At 36.6% G+C, this 20,430-nt stretch overlaps 2 protein-coding genes across 2 annotated transcripts in view; one reads left to right on the top strand and one right to left on the bottom strand.

Moving 5' to 3' along the window:
- Positions 1-16,970, bottom strand: part of kdm7aa (lysine (K)-specific demethylase 7Aa) — a 61,610-nt gene extending 44,640 nt beyond the window's left edge. Inside the window, exon 1 of the mRNA XM_067428073.1 lies at positions 16,840-16,970. Coding sequence (XP_067284174.1) covers positions 16,840-16,883 — 44 coding nt within the window. The 5' untranslated portion in view covers positions 16,884-16,970. The remainder of the gene's footprint in view (positions 1-16,839) is intronic.
- sema3c (sema domain, immunoglobulin domain (Ig), short basic domain, secreted, (semaphorin) 3C) overlaps positions 16,882-20,430 on the top strand; it is a 53,378-nt gene continuing 49,829 nt past the window's right edge. The window contains exon 1 of the mRNA XM_067428074.1: positions 16,882-17,014. Coding sequence (XP_067284175.1) covers positions 16,882-17,014 — 133 coding nt within the window. The remainder of the gene's footprint in view (positions 17,015-20,430) is intronic.

Below are 20,430 nucleotides of genomic sequence, written 5' to 3'. Positions count from 1 at the left end.
ACATGTTGTTCCAAACTTCCTTTCTGCCATGGGACATAAAAGAAGATATTTTGAAGACTGTTCATGCTGCTCTCTTCCATATAATGCAAGTGGTCACATAGTGACTTGGATTGTGAAGCTTCAATACAGAACATTTCGGAATGTTCCTCACAAACATCAGCAGACATGTAATATAGTGTGCAAGTTGAATGAATGGCTTTTATGATGCTGTTTACATTCCACTGCAGAAAGAAAATCACATGGATTTGGAACGACATGACGTTGAGTAAATGATGACAACATTTCTATTTATGGGTGAACTATTCCTTCAACGTCAGAATGCAAATGTAAATCTGTCTGTGCACATGAATTATCTCTTTTTAAATGAAATGCATAATGATGCATGTCCACAAAAGATTCATAACTTGTTGACAGGAAGAAAGATACACTCTATCTTTTCTGTCACTCACTCCAATGGATCTTTGTGTTCCTAATTTGCATAACTCTTTTAGTAGATAATTAGATCTATCTTGTGATGTCCCGCAGATGTGTGTCTGCTCTGAATGAGGCTCCTTTACTGCTCGAGAGCGAGAGGAAGAGGGAAAGTGCCAAAGACTATTTAAAAATGAAAGGGAGGCTATTGTCCCCAAAACGGCCACATGTTGTCAAGTATGTTGTGTTAGGTCTTCAGCATCTGTCTCACTTTTGTATCTCTTACTCATTGGGTTCAAGCATTTCTGTCAAATATTAAACATTTCACTGACATTTCTTGTTTGGTGTTGACAGAGCCTTAGGACTGTAACAGAGGCAAGTGTGATACATGTCAGGACACCTAATTGAGTGATATCAGCAATAATGACATTTTTTGACTGCTGTTACTAAACAAACCAGCGCAGTAAAATAACACAAAGTGACAGCCTTATAAATTGTTTCGATTGTTCATATAAATTAATTCATGTCTAAGGACTAAAGATATATACACTAACTTCTGAGACGTACACCCACGCTGCCTTTCAGCCCAAATGAAGCCATGAATCAAAATAGCGGTGCTCTTTAAAGTGCAGGAAATATGATCTGTCCAGGGGATCTTTCCATGAGTGTATTCTTTATTAGGGCAAAGAGATGAAATGCAAGGGATATTAACTTTAATGCAGGTCTGAATTGATTTAAAATCCAGTGATTATTTAATCATGGGAGCAAGTCTTTGGCCATCAGCTTTATGGAATATGTCAGTATTAAAATTAGCTGTAGGGGCCAAAATTACTTTGTCTATACTCCCACTGAGCAGGAGAATGGAAGTTATTAAATATATTGTATGATTACATGTATTTCATGGAAATAGATGGGATTTGTCTTTTATTGTTAAAAAATGAAGAGGATTTACAGCACTTTACAATGCCTCAGTTTGACTACAATCAGACTGAATTACTGCTTGCCTAGGAAACAAGATGTAATGGATCAGAAAATGTACATATTTGACCGATTTAGTGTTATTCAATACTACTTTTAAAGTTAATATATTTTGAATATAATAAATTGCAACTTCAACATTAAAGCAATTATAAATAAGTTAATGAAATGAAATATATCTTAATACATCATTTTAAAATGCCAATACAGTACATTTTAATTAACCATAAATCATAGTCACTGCATTTGTCCATAGACACTTTAAACGTATTTCGAAGACAATAAAAGTAATAATGAAATTACATATGAAGATGTACTTCAGTCCTACTGAACTCTAAAGTTCAGATATTGCATTTATTACAACTTTAAACTAAATCATTGTCAGACGGTGTCTAAAATTTTTACATTCAGTTCCGACTTAAAGGACAAGCTGCCGTTTTAGCTGAGTGGGGGCTCTGGGCATTAACTGTAATAACTCTGTATTACAAGCACCAATCCAGTTTGTTTTTTTCTTCTTCTATAGACTGTACTCACAAAGATATAACGATCAAGATAAACTTAAAAATTCACCAGAGTTGTCCTTTAAGTATATTATTTTAATGTACCGGTATATTATTTTCATAAGTACTCTTTTTGAAGGAATGCTAAAGTGTACTTCACAAGGGTAACTTTATTACCCTTGGAAAACTCAAATGTATAAGTGTATAAGTACGGAGTCAATTTAATTATTTGTTAATCCAGTCACAAAAAACTGATTTTTAAATCTAAATTAAATATAGAAACCTGTAATCGCAGCACTATAAACAGATTTTTCGTCTTTTCGTTTCTCGTATGCATAAAGTTGATAATTTCTCCACGTTTTGTTGCTCTCACCACTTGCACCGCTGAGATTGTCTTTAGTCATTGGGTCCATGTGAAGTTGTCTATTTTGAGATACCGTTTGGGAAAGAAACAGAACGATTCGGACACAACGACATGCACTGAGGGAGAAATGGTTGCTGAGTGAGTCAGGATGAGCTAATCTTGTTAGATCAAGATCACGCAGCTCTGGTATAAAGCTGACTTTGTCTGTTTTCCTCCTCATCGCTTGCTCATACACTTTTGCCCATTCCTTTGGATCACTCCGAAAATCATGTGCTGTCGATATCCCTCAGATATGGAAATACTCTCAGTCTCTCTCCAAAACTCCAAGTGATTTTCCATCAACAACAAGAGCCTGAAATCAATAACCAAGACTGAACGGCTTCATTCTTCAAGAAACAAGTGTCAGTGGAAATCTCACTCAAGCTCTTTGCAACTGAGACGGCTAAACCTACAGGTCCGTGTGTTCTCTGGGGTATTAGCAACTTGATTTAGCATGACTTTCAGAGGAGAGGAACTCTCAGTGCTTGAAGCATAACTACCATCCCTCACAGCTGTGAATACCACCGTTGTCTAGTCAAGTTTTGTCATTTCTTTGACAATGATCCAAATTTTAAGCTCTTTGACCAAATCTGTCAGTGGCTCTGCACTTTGTACTATGTACTGGTACTTATTAGCACTCTCATTATTCGCTTTTTCTACTTTGTTTATCCAAGCTTTGCTTCCCAGGTTCCAGACCCGGCCGCAGCTACGCTAGATATGCTAAAGCTAGGTCCCCTGGCCTTTCAGGGAACAATGTGTTTCTATTCAGAGTCATCGGCGAACATGCAAGGCTATCAATCAGCAGATCTGGTGCTTAGAAGTGACTTGCTCATCAAAGAACCTTATTAGAACTGAGAAACTTTTACAGAAGAGAGCTACAAAGGGGCGTGCTGGGTGACTGGAGGTGAAGCCAGTGAATTTCCCTGGAGCATGCTTGGTAAAAAAGGCATTATTTCATGTGTTTCAGGTAACGCGTTGAAAAGAGGCATAAAATAAAGTGCAGATTAACCTAGAGAGTGATATTTAAAGGGCTATCCAATGCTGGATTCAGATTGAGATCATAACAAATAATAATTTTGGTTAAACAAATGCACAATGGAAGTCTATGAGGCAAGCTTGTATATTAGTTAATGCACTAATTTATAATATTTCAACAAAATATTCATGTTCAAGACACGGCTTTAGTGACGGCATAGGTTAGGTGTCACAATGAGCGAGAAAGGATGACATGGAGCAGCTAAACCAGAATCAACATTGGCTTGGCTTTTCAGAGAATATGAGAACTGAGGAAATGTTGTAAAAGCAACGCAGAGATGGCATATTTATTACTCTAAAGGTGAGTAAGGTATTTCATTGAACATAAATTGCCATATAGCTCAAAAGAGTTGATTGTAAAGCATCACCTATTGTGAAGGGTTGTTGTAGCGCTGTGGCAGATATATATATATATATATATATATATATATATATATATATATATATATATATATATATATATATATATATTTGTTTTTCAAGGAAGTAACTGCGCCTATTAAAGGGTATAGCTACAGTAACGTCTTCATCGTCAGTTTGAGATCCTTTCCACTGGTTATACCATTTTACATTTAAACTGGTTATACTTATTTAGCTTAGCAGTGAATGTTTTATAAGCAGGAGGATAATCTCTCTCTCTTTTTTGTTATGAGAAAGAAAGCTGAAGCACAACCAAAACAATGTTCCTTTGCTAAATACATGGTTTTGTTTTTTTACCATTACAGGGCCAGAAGTTACAATTAAAGTCTACCTTTAAATTAATATTTCAATAATTTAGCAACACATTCACATCATCAATGTTCATCAACCAGCGTAAATACATGGGCAGTACTGATCGATAAGTCCCAAACTCAATAAAAATGTCCTACTTTTCTACTTGTTTTGGCCTTACAAATAAAGTTTTGCATTAGTGGAAGGGCTGGTCTGTGCAGATTGACTGTGTCTTTACATTAGCATGTGTGTCTGTTTGTGATGTCCATTACTAATGCAGAGTTTAAGCCACCTCTGACCCCAGATTATGTATGAGCCACTTAACATTAGTGTGACAAATGCTAAACATCTGTAAGGACGCAAGGAAGCACACACACACTTCAGTACAAGTGGACAAAAGCAAATGCAGCACTTCTCTGCAGTGTGACTCAGATTTAATCAGATTTCATAATACAACTTATTATTTTCCTTTCATTAAAATAATCACCTTAATATTCCAGAAACATTCCTTCAGCCAAAGAGGTATTTTGGCAGCCAATGAACGCCCGTTTTAGCCAAACCTTTCTATCATCACAGATATCTGTAAGTAATTTTTCTCAAAGCAGAGTTTTATGAGCACAACTCACCAGTCTTTATGATCAAGCATCTCAGCAAGTCACATGTGAGTGTGTGTATTTGCAGATTTATGCCTGAGATATCGTCTGAGACACTTTGTAATTTACTGTTTCTGATTTGTGCTGTTGTTTCTACACTGAAATAATGCGCTGTGTGTGTGTGTGTGTGTGTGTGTGTGTGTGTGTGTGTGTGTGTGTGTGTGTGTGTGTGTGTGTGTGTGTGTGTGTGTGTGTGTGTGTGATTTTACAGCTAAATGAACCTCATTTCTGACCATTTTACTGGAAAGCTGTAAATCACTTCAAGAGTCAGAGAAGAGCTAATTATTTCCCGCTGTCCCCACACACATTCAAATACACACAATTGGTTTCAGCTAGTCGTATTGTTGAGGCACTTCAAGCCAGACAGATTATTTAAACTGAAGCTATAAAGTGCCAGCAACCTGAAACCTATTGAGAGTATCTAACTTGAGACTGTAATTACAACACAGGAATACAATAACCTGTAATTACAACTCACAACCACAGGAAGCCCTTTCACACATCATTGACCACACAACTGCTAACAATGCAGATATTTTACAACAGATTTTTTCTTTTTGACTACTGCAATTTATAATCTTTTATAATTTATTTAGAATATGTTCCCCTACTAAATAATTAAATAAATAAATAAATAAATATTGTACAGATCTAATATGCAAAGAAAACCAAGGAAAACTGAGATAAACAATTTCTTTTACTGAACATAAATATATAAAAATATTAGGCTAATTAAATGTTTTATTATTTGTTCTTTGTTCTCTTTGCATAGTCAATCTGTACGATAACCATTTTTTAAATTCACATTTTAACAAAATTTTACCTTATTGTAATATATATATATATATATATATATATATATATATATATATATATATATATATATATATATATATATATATATATATTTAAATTATAATAAAGTAAAATTTTGTTAAAATGTGAATTTAAAAAAGAACAAGTAAATATGACAATTTCTAATATAAAACATACTTTGAAAACAATTTTTTTATTAGCATTTTATATACCTTAAAATATTTTTATATATTTTTTCAGAAAAAAAGTGATTTAACGTAATTTTTTAATTAGTTTTTTTGCATATTAAATCTGTACAATGGCTTCATTCATTCATGCATTCATTCATGCATTCATTAATTAATTCATTCATTATTTAGTAGAGAAAGCATATAAATTATAAATCACAAATAGTTTTATAATTGATTACAATTACTTTTTTCAACTTTTGTATAGAGAAAGGGCGAATAATTAAACTTTTGAATTGATCAACAGATGTGCTTTATTGTCCTTTCTTTATAGTGTCACATTATTGCTGATCAAATTGTCTTATCTAACCAATCGCCCATCTGCACACAAGCAAAACAATAAGTCACATTTTTAAGTGGCTTTTTGGGGCCACTATACTGTGCATTTAATTTAGAGTACTGTATCGGGGCTCTTCGTAATTCCCTTGAACATTTGGCTATCATTCACATGATACAGATCCAGCTTTCACCATCTGTAATTAATAACTTGGCAGTGGAATTGCGGTGGTGATGGCAATTCTGACTTTCCTTGCTGAAGTCTGCACAATGTGGTTTGGAAACAGGCTCCAGAGCGTCCAGCTCCCTGCACTCCCTTTGCAACTGGAATCTTGGATAGAAATAACATTTAATCTGGGCTGTGGAAGTGTGCATGGATACATTTCACTGTTGATTTATTGGGCTTTTTATTAACGGCAGGATGATAGTTTAATCCGGCGGTTATCATCTAGTGGGCCCCAACTTCTGGGATCTGTTCTGATAGCCATAGACAGCAGGGATTCTAAATTCTAAATTCAAATAATAAAAAGCTACTAATTATATAATTGTGTGTCCAGTTAGGGCAGCAAAATAATAGGCTTCCTGATCACCCTGTTGGGGTTCATTTTACGATAATAACCGCTGACTGTAAATTATCTAGATACTTATAAACTTAAAAAATAGAGGAGAAAACTCTTTCCCACGCAAGGGAGCATCCAGGAAACCTGTTTTTAAAAAATGAAGGGCCTTTAAGGTTATGAAATTATTTGGTATTTTTGGTACTTTAGGGAGTTTATGCCACTCCTGGCACAAAAATTCAAGCAGCTCTGATTTATTTGATGGTTTGCGACTTTCCTCTTGATCTCATTCCAAAGGTTTTCAATGGGCTTCAGGTCTGAAGTTTGGCCTGGTCATGACAGGGTCTTGATCTGGTGGTCCTCCATCCACACCTTCATCGGCCTGGCAGTGCATGTGGCATGGAGCATTGTCCTTGAGTCATGCGTCCTTCACAAAAACAGATCTGACTGATTTCGATGTTCTCTGATGAATCCAGTTTTCAGCTTTGCCCAACACCTGGTCCTCTAATGGTTAAACAGAGTCCTGGAGAGGCCTGCACTCTTTTGCACCCACTGTGAAATTTGATAGAGAATTGGTGATGATCTTTGGGTTCTTCAGTAATGCTGGAATCGGACTTGAGTCATGAATCTTTTATAAAAATGGATCTGACCAATATGAGACAATGCAGACCTTTCCAGGTCTCTGTCTAACCTTTGGAGCACCAGCTGAAAACTGGACTTGGAGAAGATCAGAATCAGTCAGATCCGTCTTTGCAGAACAATGCTCCAATCCACAAAGCCATACCAATAAAAATGGGAATGGAGGACCACCAAAACAAGACCGACCCAGTAACGGCCAGCCCAAACTCCAAGCCTGAACCCTACTAAAAACCGTAAAAAATGTGATCAATATGAAGGATACAAGGTTACCCAATAGCAATGCGAAAGACTAAAGCGAGCATGCCAAGACACATGAATGCTGTGAATGGAAATCAGGGTTATTCCACCAAATATTGATTTCTGAAGTCTTCCTAAGTAAAACATTGGTATTGTGTTTTTTAAAAAAATGAATAAACGTAATTTCTTCACAATATTTGAGATTTAAAAATATGGCAGTGTATATATACATACATATATATACATATATATATATATATATATATATATATATATATATATATATATATATATATATATATATATATATATATATATATATATATACACACACTATAGTTTTAATTTAATACAAATAAATTCTCTAAATGGCATTTTATACTTGAAATTTGGAAGGAATATCAGTAGTTTATAGAATAATGCAATTTTTGGGAATACATAGGACTACATTTTTAAAATATAAGTTTTAAATACAAATAAATATTTTTAACGTTTTAAAATAGTATTACAAAATCACAGTAACTTTTATATTTTAATATATCACAATATTACTGTTTTACTGTATTTCCGATCAAATAAATGAATCCTTGGTGAACAAGACTTCTTTAAAAAAAACTCTTGCCGTCCCTAAACTGCAGAAAGTACAGCAGTGCATGTGTATATTAATGTTAACTAAGTTGCATATGGTACTTTTATGTAAACAATCTTAAAGATTGATATATTAATTAGTTAAAGATGCCAGCTAGATTTAGGGTAGTCTGTGAATTATGAAAAATATTTTGGCCCCACTTTATATTAGGTGGCCTTAAGTACTATGTACTTACATCAAAAAGTAAGTACAATGTACTTATTGTGTTCATATTATATTGCAAAACACTTTAGCTGATATTGAGGTGAGATACAGGTAGAGTTAGGAACAGGTGTGTTTTGTGGGTTAGTTTAAGGGTAGAGTTAGGTGTAAGGAAAGTGCCAACTGTGTAATTACAAATGTTACTGCAGAAATTAATTACAGACGTAATTGCATGCAGGTATTTTTTTAAATATAAGTACAATGTAAAAACATGTATGTACACAAAAAGTGCACTGTATCAAATGATTAACTACAATGTTAGTACATAATAGTTAAGGCCACCTAATATAAAGTGGGTCCAATATTTTTTCTTTGTCCCTGCAGTGTTGAGTTGTCATTTTATGTAAATGTAAATAAAGGAACTTCTGCATGGTATCTAAGTTATAGTTCTGAAGGGACATCAATAAGCAGAATCTGACTCTGGAGTCCTGCCACCGTCTGCCTAGACTGCTGCTCACTGTGCAGGCAAAGTGAGATTCAGGGGTCTGGAATATCTGTTCAGTTACTTGTGTAAAGAGAGAGAGAGAGAGAGAGAGAGAGAGAGAGAGAGAGAGAGAGAGGAGGGGAAAGAAAAGAGGAGGGGGGCTCAAGAGGAGAGTAGAGGAGTGTAATCGGAAACCCGTCCACCCTTCTCTCTCACTCTCTTTACCTCTCTCAATCTTCTCAACCTCTCTCTTCCCTGTCCCACAGTCAGCCGGTTGGAATAACACCTCTCTTCACTCTTTCTGGGGAAGTCCACGCAACGCTGTATTTCTTCACTACGTCTGTGGCTATAACATTCACCCACTCTCTGCTCATTGAGGACAGTACAGCTGGGAAGCCTCAGAAGGTGAGTCCCGTTTGGGGGAGATTTCGGGAAGTGGGGACTCAGGCTGAGGCTAACAGGTGCAGACACCCACCAGAGACAGGAAATCAAGACCTTATACATGCTTCAGTCACTGAGAGAAGCTTCTATATAAAAAAAAGAAATAAAAAAATTATTACTTTAGAAATAGACACTCATTTTATTGTTATTTCTAATCTTTGTTAATATGATTCCTACTTTGTTTAAATTCAAGAAACATGAGCAATTATTTTACATGATGATGTGCAAAATATCTCACAAGTTAAATTTGCATTATTTCTGTGTAGTTGTAAGATTCATTAATATTTTATTAAATGAAATTTCCTTTGCTGGTATGTCCCCCCCCCCATTAGTCACTTTTTAAAATGTATTTATTTTGCTTGATTTTTAGAAAATTGCTATATTTAAGTGTTTTTATTTCTTGTTTCAAAAGGGGCATTTTTGCCTCAATCTATATATCATACATATATTTTTGAACAAAATCTAATTTTATATTTAATCATTTTAAGTATTGTGAAGAACTCAGATGATATGTATCCTTTTTGTGAGTCTTGGGCGATCTTTTTATTGGCAGAGACGTTGGGGAATGTGTGCTGTGCGTCACAGACAGGACAGCAGAGAGTGCGAATGAGTCTAGGGAGTTTGAGACTAAGACAGTGATGTTATTATTTTATAAATGTGTACTAAAGATAGCATCTGGGATTTTTTTCATTATAAAAAGCAATATCGAATGGGGATTTTTATTGCTGTCACATTGTGGAAGTGTGTGGAGGGTTAGGATTGTGAGCTGGTGAATGACAGGGTGTGGTACGGTGACGGGCATCTCTCAGAAAAACCACAAAATGATTAACCAATAGGCTTCCAGAATAAATTTTCTCTGCATCAAATTGGGGAAACACTTGTGTAAAATATAATATTTTGATTGATGTTTTCTATTCCATTTAATATAAGAAACCTCTAACCTTAAGGTATTATGTTTTGTGCATGTTACATGTCCAGTACTGTTTGTGATATGGACATCATGTAGTTTGTTGTGAAAGTTTACTACCATTTCACGTTATTAGCGAAATGCAAAATCACATTTTGGGCGAAATAGGGTCTACTGTCTATTGTCAATAATGCAGTGATGTACGAAGCACAGCTTAGAAGTCACTTTCCAAGCAGCTTTCTGTTAGTCAACACAGAGAATCTGCGTCACCTTCATTGCGTCATCTGCACTGGAAAATCATTCGCCCTCACGTAAAAATTCTGATTGCATAGATTCCTTTGAAATAACTGGATTTGTGTGAAAATGTGAACGATGGTAAATGTGAACACACCTTAAGCGAGTGGAAAAATTTCACCTGATGGGTGAACAAAATCTCCTTTAAATAAATGAAAGGAAGGGACCCAAGACATATATACAGTATAGAGACCTGAATATCACAGACACTAGAGAACCCCCCAAGCAACCACATAGCAATGCCCTGGCAAGCACCAACAACACCTTAGCATCATGACATTCACAAGCAAGTACCAGTAAAAGTCACATTCATACTGTATAGAGTTTCCAGACACTTAATTTCCTCCCATCTGTTTAACATATCTTAGATGAGCCGGTTCTAAGTTATATTTCTAGTGAGCAATAATTGGTTTTGACTGACACTTTCATAAAGAGAAAGATGGAAAACTCATTACACAGATAGCCATGACAAACAAGACGATAAGCTTGAAGATAAACCGCGCGTGATACGTTTCCAGGCTGCCGTGCTCTCAGCTGAAGCGGAATGAATGCGCATTATGACAGCTTTGACAGACGTTTGAGTTTCTCAGATGACACCGCGATCCAGCTTTAGTGATGTGGTTAAAAGATAGTCAGAAATCACCTCGTGACAGAATTCATTGGGAATCTGGAGTGTCGGTGAAATAGTTTTAAACAATTCAGCAAATAGTCTGCCACATGTCATAGACATCACATTTTCTCCAGAAGTGAGAGGGGTGCCATCTTGAAGTGTGATACTCACACACTAACGTAAAGCCAAACACTCTGTAAATCAGATTTTTTTTTTTTTTGCCCTAAGCAGAGTAATACCGTCAGGACATTTTGTCAATAGCTTTTTTTGTTGTTGTGCTGGATAGCTCTGCCCACAAAAGAATCTCCATTGGTCCAAAATCGTACTACTTATAAATGAAGTGATTAACTTATTAAATTAAAATGTAATTTTGTAGATTATATATATTTTATATTGTATTATTAATATGCAATTAAGTTAAGTTCTCAATGATCTAGTTCGGATTTAAATATTTAGATACAATGTCTACTCATCCAGCTTTTTGTGATACAGATTTGTTCTTCTAAGTGATGTTTTCATCTTCTAGCTTTGTAGTATTTTTGCAGTAAAATATCCAAAAACCACTCGGCCAGTGTTAGATATTTTGTTCAGTTGAGTTCTTACAATATCCCAAATGTTTGCAACTATTTGTAAATTGTGAGAAAACTGCTATTTTAAACAAGGAGCTGGGACGTCTGAGGGAGCCTGTCAATTGCGTCATATCTGCGTTACCCTCGGTTTCCGGTTTTATTTTGCAGAAACGCTTTACTCTTAGCAATGTGAACAAGTGTCACAGCAGCTGCTGAGCAAACGCACAGAGTAACGTCATAACATCATTTTAAACACACTTAAATGTATCTAATATGATAAACAGAGCTGTGTTACCTCATACTGATGACCGGAAAAGCGCAACTGTGTCCCGTCATAATAAAAGTCTTGTTGCTTGCAAGCTGTGTGTGTTGCGCTTCAATTGCTCCAGCGGCCGTGCTCAGCTCCACAACACTTGGCCCTGCTCTGTTTCATACTCAAGCCTGCAGTCTACCTCTCATTTACTGAAGCTTTCGCGCCTCGATCGCCCCCCGGTGACCGGTCCCAGTATAGCCGCCCCTCTGTGATTTCTAATGGACGCGAGGCAAACTAAATAATAAAATTACACTTCAAACATTTTCCCCCAAAGTTAGTTTATGGGGAAGGCAGTTATCATCACGATGATTTCATTTCAGGTGTTCGTTTTAAAAATAAGTTTATATTTAGTTCGTTATTTGATGCTATAAAAACGGGGGTGTGACGTCATGATTGACAGCTGAGACTGACGGCTTCTCTGAGTGAAGTTATCACTGAGGCACTAACGGACATTTTTCGAAATTTTTCGGAGCAGATTAGAGCTTTAGCTTTAATTTCTACATTTCCATAACTGTTTATTTCACACCAACATAATTAATTGTTCTGCATCTGCGAGAGTGTGGGCGGGCTTTTGATATCGCGACTGTACTTCCTGCTCTACTTCCTGCGCTCTACTGCGCAACTCCGGTCCCGAAATCGCTACTGCGCAGACTCGGTCCCAAGATGTCCGCGCCGTGCAAGGCTGCCTGAAAGCTTCAAATATGGCAAGCGGAAACGGATGATGTCGAGTCGTCCATATTTTTTTACGGTCTATGTTCATACTACAGTAACGTTAATAACCGCATCCATCAACATGATTTCTGCCAGAGTCCTATCCCAATTCTTTACCACCGGCTGTGAGGTAAAAACCACATGTCCCAAGATTCTGTGCTCAAACTTGCCGTCATCAAACTACACCTTTGTTTAGAATAGGCGCCCTCTAGTGGACGGAAAAATTACATAGTCCAGCTTTAACATTAGCAGTTCTAGCCACAACGCGTTGGTGTGCAGGTCTTCTACTTGTTTTTTATGCCTAAGCCTCGATGAAATAAAGGCTTTTTATACTTTTCATAAACTCGAGTGCCTTGGCTTGAAATCTTTTGTAAGTTCTAGACATCTATCAAATGTTTTATGGTCACCATTAAAGTAATACTGAAGTGTTCCAAGGCCATTTTTACTAGATAGCATCTAATGGTTTTAAGTTGTAAGATGGCGGCAAGTAGCTATTCTAATTTGTGTTGATATGGAGAGATAGAGAGAGACCACGAAGCAATGCATAAAAGCCATTAAATTATGAAGTTTACCAAAAAGCAGCATAAAACTCTGCTTGGTTTATATTAAGGCCTTGACTGAAACTGGTCATTAGGCACATAAATAATGAGGGATGTCTCATTTAAGGGTTGTGATCTTAGAAGCTTGAACATCAGCTCATGCTTAGTGTTGGGCCAGTGATGGATCTATGATGGACTGGTGATGACTTTAGCAGCTGTATGCATGTCTGGCAGGCCCTGACCAGCAGTAGAAAGCCATTACTGTCCAGAGAGCGGTAGCCTCCACCCAACTTAAGAGCTTCTCTCCAATACTCCCTGCCAAAGACATTTCAGCCTTCTGCAGTTTATCATATGCTCAAACAAACATACGCACATGTATACACACACGCACCCTTGTAAATATGCACTAACTCATACAAAACAACATGGAGACACTTTTTTTTCTTCTCCCCATCACAAGCACTCTCACTTATAAACATGTTCTACACAACTCATGCTCCTGTTATGCATACACTCATGGGCAAAATTATTTAGTGGTCTTTTAATGGTAGTAACCATTTTAAATCACAAATCACTGGTCAGGAAATAAGCAAAAATAGTAAAAAACTATGTAGATAAAGTTACTTAGCATGGAACAGCCTTCCCCAACTTGCAGACAGCTTTTTACAGGAAGAAGAGTCAGTGTTATACTCAATGTTAATGGCTTTAGACAGTTCATGAGTAGTTGGAAAATGTCTCCTAGTTCGTTTGAGTTTAATGTGAAACCAAATATTAGCTAGGGTTCAAATCTGGACACTGACCAGGCTAAAACATGAGCCTGATAGACTACTTGTCTACAATTGGGGCAGAAACATTGTCTTGTTGAAAAATACCATCTGATCATTCCTCTTTAGATAACAACTTTTCAATTGTGGGAAGTCCAAAGCATTTTAATGACTTTTCACAGTGAAATAGCTCACCAATACCAGCTGCTAAAAAGGCTCCCCACACAATGACACCCCTTTCTCCATGCTTCACTTTGGCAGAGGTGCATTCGTCATTATATTTCTCAGCAGACTTTGGAAGAGATCACTCTGGAGTATCACCATGCAACTCATGTTTCATTGTGATTCATCACTCCACACACATCTTCCCATATTCTGCCAAAAACTTAATTCTGATGATTTTCTGTGACAGAAATGTCTTAATAAACATTTCCTCCTTAAATGTCTTTATTAAGTAGAGCATTTGTATAAATTGTGCCAATTCCCTGACCAATAATTTGTGGCTAAGACAATTAAAAGCTTAAAGTTTGGCCATTTTGTCCAATTTTTTTGCCTAGGAGTGTATTAAGGAGGCTATAGAATTACTAGCAAATAACTAAAGTCACATAGGTTGAAAGGGGACATATGATGTTTTAAAAAAGAAAGAAACCTTCCCTTAATCGTCTATAATAGCTGTTTAAACATGTCAACAATAAGCAAAGCTACAAAGCACAAAGTCCATGCCAACTGGAATGAACCTCTATGACAGAAAACTTCTCTCACCATTGTTCTAACGACCACAATTCAAAGCAGCTCAGTGTGTCAACGAACATACAGTTTTACCCATGATATAGAGAAATCCAGCATATAGCGTCAGTACTGGATGGTCACGTTTAGTCCAGCTCACGTCACCTGACTATCAGCTGATCACGTCTACCTATAGGAACATGATGCCTATCATCATACATACATTTAAGCTCCTTCAGTATTATCAGCTTCTATCATGTTTCTCTAGAGCTAATTACCCTCCTTCAGCCCCAGCTCCTCCTGTTGTCAGTCAGAATCTGGTATTCTGATTCCCCCTTGAATCAGACTAAACTCCCGAATTAGGTTGTACATTTTAATATAGACATTAATGCTACCTGCAATGCATCGTTGCTTCTGTTCTGTTAATCCTATAGAAGGGTGTTATTGCTGCTCTCCCTGCTCTTATCTATGCTAGACTACATGGATGGAACAGGGAGTTCTTGCCCAGAACAGAACTACACTGCCAATCTAAACTATATGCTAATTACCTATCATCTTTGATGATTGTGATCCTGACAGAAATGACAGTTCGAAAACGCAAGGGAGTTATAAAATGAAGATTTACCATTGTGAAGTGTCCTGCACAAGTCTAACAAGCATAATAGGGGCCCTGTAATATGACACTTTAAAAAGGGGAAATTCCAAATTCATCAAAATTGTCTTAAATTTATTGACCTGAAAGAGAAAACTGACCTTAACACTTGAACTTTAACCTGACACTACCTCCTAAAAATGTGGTGCTCATGGCGTGAGATGCCAAAAAACCAACGAGATGCATCAAAGATCACCCATATAGCGGCTGACTCCATAAAAGACACTTTAACCAGCACCCCCCCTACACAGTGATTTCTGGTATACATGCACTTCTGTTGACTGTGAACACACCCTGTGCATTGTGCTCATACCTCACTGAGTCAGACATGCACTGTAGATGTCTTGTACAAAGTTTCTATCAATCTTTCACATGATTCATGTATAAGACATGAGCAGAGAGACTTTGCTATTCTTACTCTGTTCTCAGTCCTTCTGCGCTCGCTCTGCTACAAAACAAACATATTATTAATATATAATTATGAACTGCATGTATTCCTATTCTCCAAGAGTGTCCTGGTCAGAGAAGGCTGTCTGTTCTCCCTGGAGCATGAAGAAAGAGTTCTTGTACAGGAAATCAAACTTCTCCCCATGTATTATTGAACTTCTGTTGTCCCATAATAGAATAGAGAGGAGAGAAACACAGGGAGTGTCCATTCATTCTTTTGTTAGAAGTAAAAAAAAGCATACATTTCTTTGAGGTACCACTACCTTGACGTCCTCCTGTAAAGCTAAAATAATGACTCAGGTTGGACAGGAGCCATTGTTTATGCGCCATTGGCTAAAATCATAACTGAGTGAATCAATGTCATGGCACTTTCTCAAGATTAATTAAGTAGAAGGCATACAGGAGACCTTTAAGGAAAAAGCTTTCAAGCATAACTGTTATGATATAACTGCTAAAATATGTATTTTAACTGGCTGCTTTTGACACACTGTTGATTTAACACTATATCAAAGACATTTCCTCACACAGAAAGTGCCTAATGTCACAAATGGGAAAAATGTTGAACTTTTAAAGGAATGTTATGGGTTCAAATACTAGTTGAGCATGATCAAAATCTGTAGGAATGTGTCAATTACCACAGATTATTCAAAACTGTCCCTTTTACATTTTGTAAAATAAAAAAATAAATAAAATAAAAAATAATATATATATATATATATATATATATATATATATATATATATATATATATATATATATATATATATATATATATATATATTTACAAATATAGTTAGTATCAACATGTACAGTATGTGTTAAATCTTATTATTGTATATTTAAAACTGTTAAAACTATTGTGCATTTTACATTTCATCTAGGTTAATTTTACTTATGTAGTGTTTAAAAAAAAATCTATCTTGCTTCAAGAATATTTACATATTAAAACTTCCTTTAGAAACAAAAAAGTATATCAAAATATTAAGAATCTTTATTTATTAAGAATATGGGTGCCCTGTTCCTGTAAGTAATCTACCTCTATTTTCAAAATGTATTTATTTCTCGTGCCTACTGCACATGAATTCTTTGAAAACAAGAGAGAAAGTAGCTTTCCATCAGCAAGACTCTTGTCCTTTATAATTCCTTCACCTTCTTTGCAGGTGGGCCGGTCTGGGTGTCTCCTCAGCAGTCATGGGGAGGTCAGGAGCGCTCTGGGGTTGGTCTTTGGGGACGAGTGTGCGGTTGTTCCTTCCCCTCGTCCTCTGTGTCACCTGCGTCCATGGTCTTTCTCCGCCACAGCCACGAGTCCTCCTGTCATTTCAAGGTAAGAATGGTCAATGTCATCCTCCAATCAAGGCATTTCCTTTTAGATGGGGTTACCTTAATTACAAGAACGCTTCCTGATGTTATTAAGGCATAGCAGGGTGGCATATGACATTCTTATGTAATGACATCATGTCCTCTTTAAGTGAGGTCACTTCCCTTGATAAAAGCATTCTCATCAGAGTGCTTTTAACCAGATTGGGGTCTCCATTTGTTCCTCATTACATCCTTGTGCCGCAGTCATGAGCTCTGAATGTTCTGCTTTCACAATATTGTGTGTTTAGCATTGCTAAGATACTTTTTAAAAAAGGACTAGCTGAAATTAAAAAAGGTTTACTATATTAAACTGAGGTAAGGTGTTTATTGATCGATTGGCACCTGGTATTTTGTTCATTGATTGGCAGAGGAAAGCTCCACATTCATTCACGTCACCTTTGAACTTGTTGAACAATGTGAGCATTTTCTGGAAGACTCTAAAAAGGCTTGGATTTGTTCCAATGTGGTAAAGTTATATATAATTTTGAATACTGTCAAACCCTTGATTAAACAAAAGTGTGGTCAGTAAAGAAGTGAATACTTTTTGCGTACATATTGGACTGTGTTATTAAAAATATTGATGAATGAATGAAGATTAAACAGTGGAAAATATATATTTTGCATGTGAGTCACACAAGACAGCTCTGATTTAGCTGTTGTGATTGCTGTTCAATTATTTTTCCAAGAGTGATGTGGTCCCGACTGCAGATGGTTTAATGAGCTGTAATGATAAACTGTTTGAGTCGACGTGTTAAATATCACAGAGACATTTGTTGTATATCCACAGTATTACATAAAGCTTATATTATGTGCCTGCAACATTATCTCCGAGTGCTAAATCAAGAGTTATGTTTTCATGACTTTGATCGTTCTAATGGAAATGGCTGAGCTGGTCTCATATCAGATGTCAAGGGTGATCTTTCCTCTCGTATCTGCTGTAGCAAACATTTAATACAGTTGAGTAAGGAAATGGTGGTGTGTCAACGCATAGGGCATCTAGATTGCTAGTTGCTCGGCTTGCCAGAAAAACTGCAAACATTAAAGGTGGTAGAAAATGTGATTTTCTAATCTGAACGGATCCGACACTTTTGTTGGTGTAACCTGGACAGGTTGATAATGTAGACTGTTTGATTCAGGCATAATAAAAAATTTGTCATGGCTTCATGAATTCAATTAGCTTTGATTTTATCACATAGGGCTGTGCAATATATCGAAATTATCGAAATATCGCAAATGTACAAATGGCACTATGCATATCGCAACTGGACGCAATAACTGAATGATTTTAATAGGCTACTTCAACATTGTGAAAAGTGTATTTTTTAGGTCGGTGTATAGCAGAGAATTGACTGGGCACACGACTGTTACTTATGTGACTTTCTTGACATTAAAAAGAGTTATTAAATGCAATAACTAACGAAAAACTACTCCTTCCGGTCTCACGCTGTCTGACACACACACCGTTATGTCAAAATGGCTGTCTTGATGAGTATTCATGTAAACACAGTTCGTTATGCTTTAAGTGAACGAATGTGTGTCAATAGGGTCCGTGCATTAGGTTTTAAAGTGACAGGCGGCTAATACAGTAAAGCTGCCGCTGTCTGTTAAACAACGAGAAAATCACTCAGTGCTCTTGGCTGAATAACCTTTGTAGTTTTATTATGTATCAATGTATATTTAGTTAATGTGAAAGGGTTTTTACTAACAAAGATAATTTAAAACATCACAAATAATCGTCCACCCCTAGTTCAGGAGTCTTTATGTTCTTGATGTTCAATTTTAGGCTGATATAACTATATTACCAAGACAAGCCAAGAGTTTTTGGTATTTAAATATTGGCATTACACTTTTTGTTTGTTTACATTGATGTTAAAATTATACCGTCAGATTTGTGACATACATTTTTGCTAAAACACTGCTGGTCACTTTCAGAAGTTGTAGCGACGCTTTCTTTTCCCAGAAAGAATGTGAAGTTACGAGTAAAGTTGAGCGAGTGAATCTCTGAGCTTGTGAGTAGAGACGGGGCTAATTTGCATATTTATGAATTGCATGGAGCAAGGGTGTAGAGTTACATTCAAGCTATTTTAAGCATTAAGGTTTTTTTCACAGGAAAGGCAACTTTCAAAAGTCATTTTGGTAATCAAAGATGAGTTTTAAGAGGTTAAATTATTGACTAGAGGGAGACTTTAAATCAGAAACTGAAAATATTTTCATCAATGAAAATGTGAATATTTTTGGTGTGGATTGCATTTTAATGTTTTTTTTTTTTACTTAATAGATCTGGATGAAATATTGAGAATATGTCACTGACTCATAGCGTAGAAATCTAGACGCACCCTAGCGGCAGCAAATTTAATCTGCCCGCAAGTGTCGTCTAGGAACTCTCAATACCCTTCTGAGCTGTATTCCTCACAATCTGGATGGCCCAATCACATTGTGTATAGAGTCGGCGGGCGGGGCCATAATGAAGACGGCCGAGTTGCGTTTGCGTGCTTCTGTTGTCTAGTAAACACAGAAACTGGCGAACGGCGGTCTTTCGAATCAGCTTTGACTGCCATTCTGGAAGACTTGGAGTTAAGCTTTCCTCTGAGAAAAGAACAAAGAACGGCACTGAAGTCATTCTTAAAAAGGGAAGATGTGTTCGGAGTTTAGCCGACCGGATACGGCGAATGTTTAATCTATCAACAAGCTCTGTTTCACCTTCGTTGCTCTGGTTGGTTGTAGCGCTATCCTATTGCGTGCAGAGGGAGTTTGAAAGACAACCGTTTATCCCGCCCCTCGGATTGAGCCCTGTCAATGGTGAGTTTCCAGACCAAACATCTTGATGTGGGTCTGGCTTGTAAGGCTAACTGACTCAAGTATGAGAGTCTAGTTATTGCTTTGTTCCTCAGTATTTTTCATTGTCTGGTTTTGTCAGTGGTGGACATTTGTTTCTTGTTCTTAACATTTCAAACTGTTTTTATATGCCTTCCAGCTTTCTTATTCCTTTCAATTCATGTTTTTGGCCCAATTTGTCATTCCATTATTTCTCCTTGTCTATCCAGCACATTCCCTAGTGTAGTCATCCATCTATGTCTTATGTGCTGAAAAGAAACAGTGGGAAGGTTTGGTAATGGCGACATTAGTGTCAGAGTGGACTGTGCCATGGAAAAACTCTGCTCAGACTCAAAACATTCTGGAACCGTTTTGTCTTTCTGAAGAATGCCACGTAACACGCTCTGTTTGATACTAATAGGGACATCCTAAACAGTCCAACATCCTTGTGCTGCAAATTGAAGTGTTCAAATATGGGTTTTCAAGCAAGATTTGTTTTGGAATAATTAAACCAGCTTGATCTTAGACAGTTCACATTCAACTATTTTGCAGGTGTGGATTTGAGTA

The sequence above is a fragment of the Pseudorasbora parva genome, chromosome 20, assembly GCF_024679245.1.
Source record: "Pseudorasbora parva isolate DD20220531a chromosome 20, ASM2467924v1, whole genome shotgun sequence".
In the NCBI taxonomy this organism is placed as follows: domain Eukaryota; kingdom Metazoa; phylum Chordata; class Actinopteri; order Cypriniformes; family Gobionidae; genus Pseudorasbora; species Pseudorasbora parva.
The sequence above is the reverse complement of the archived record's forward strand: the minus strand, read 5'-3'. Positions and strand labels throughout refer to the sequence as shown.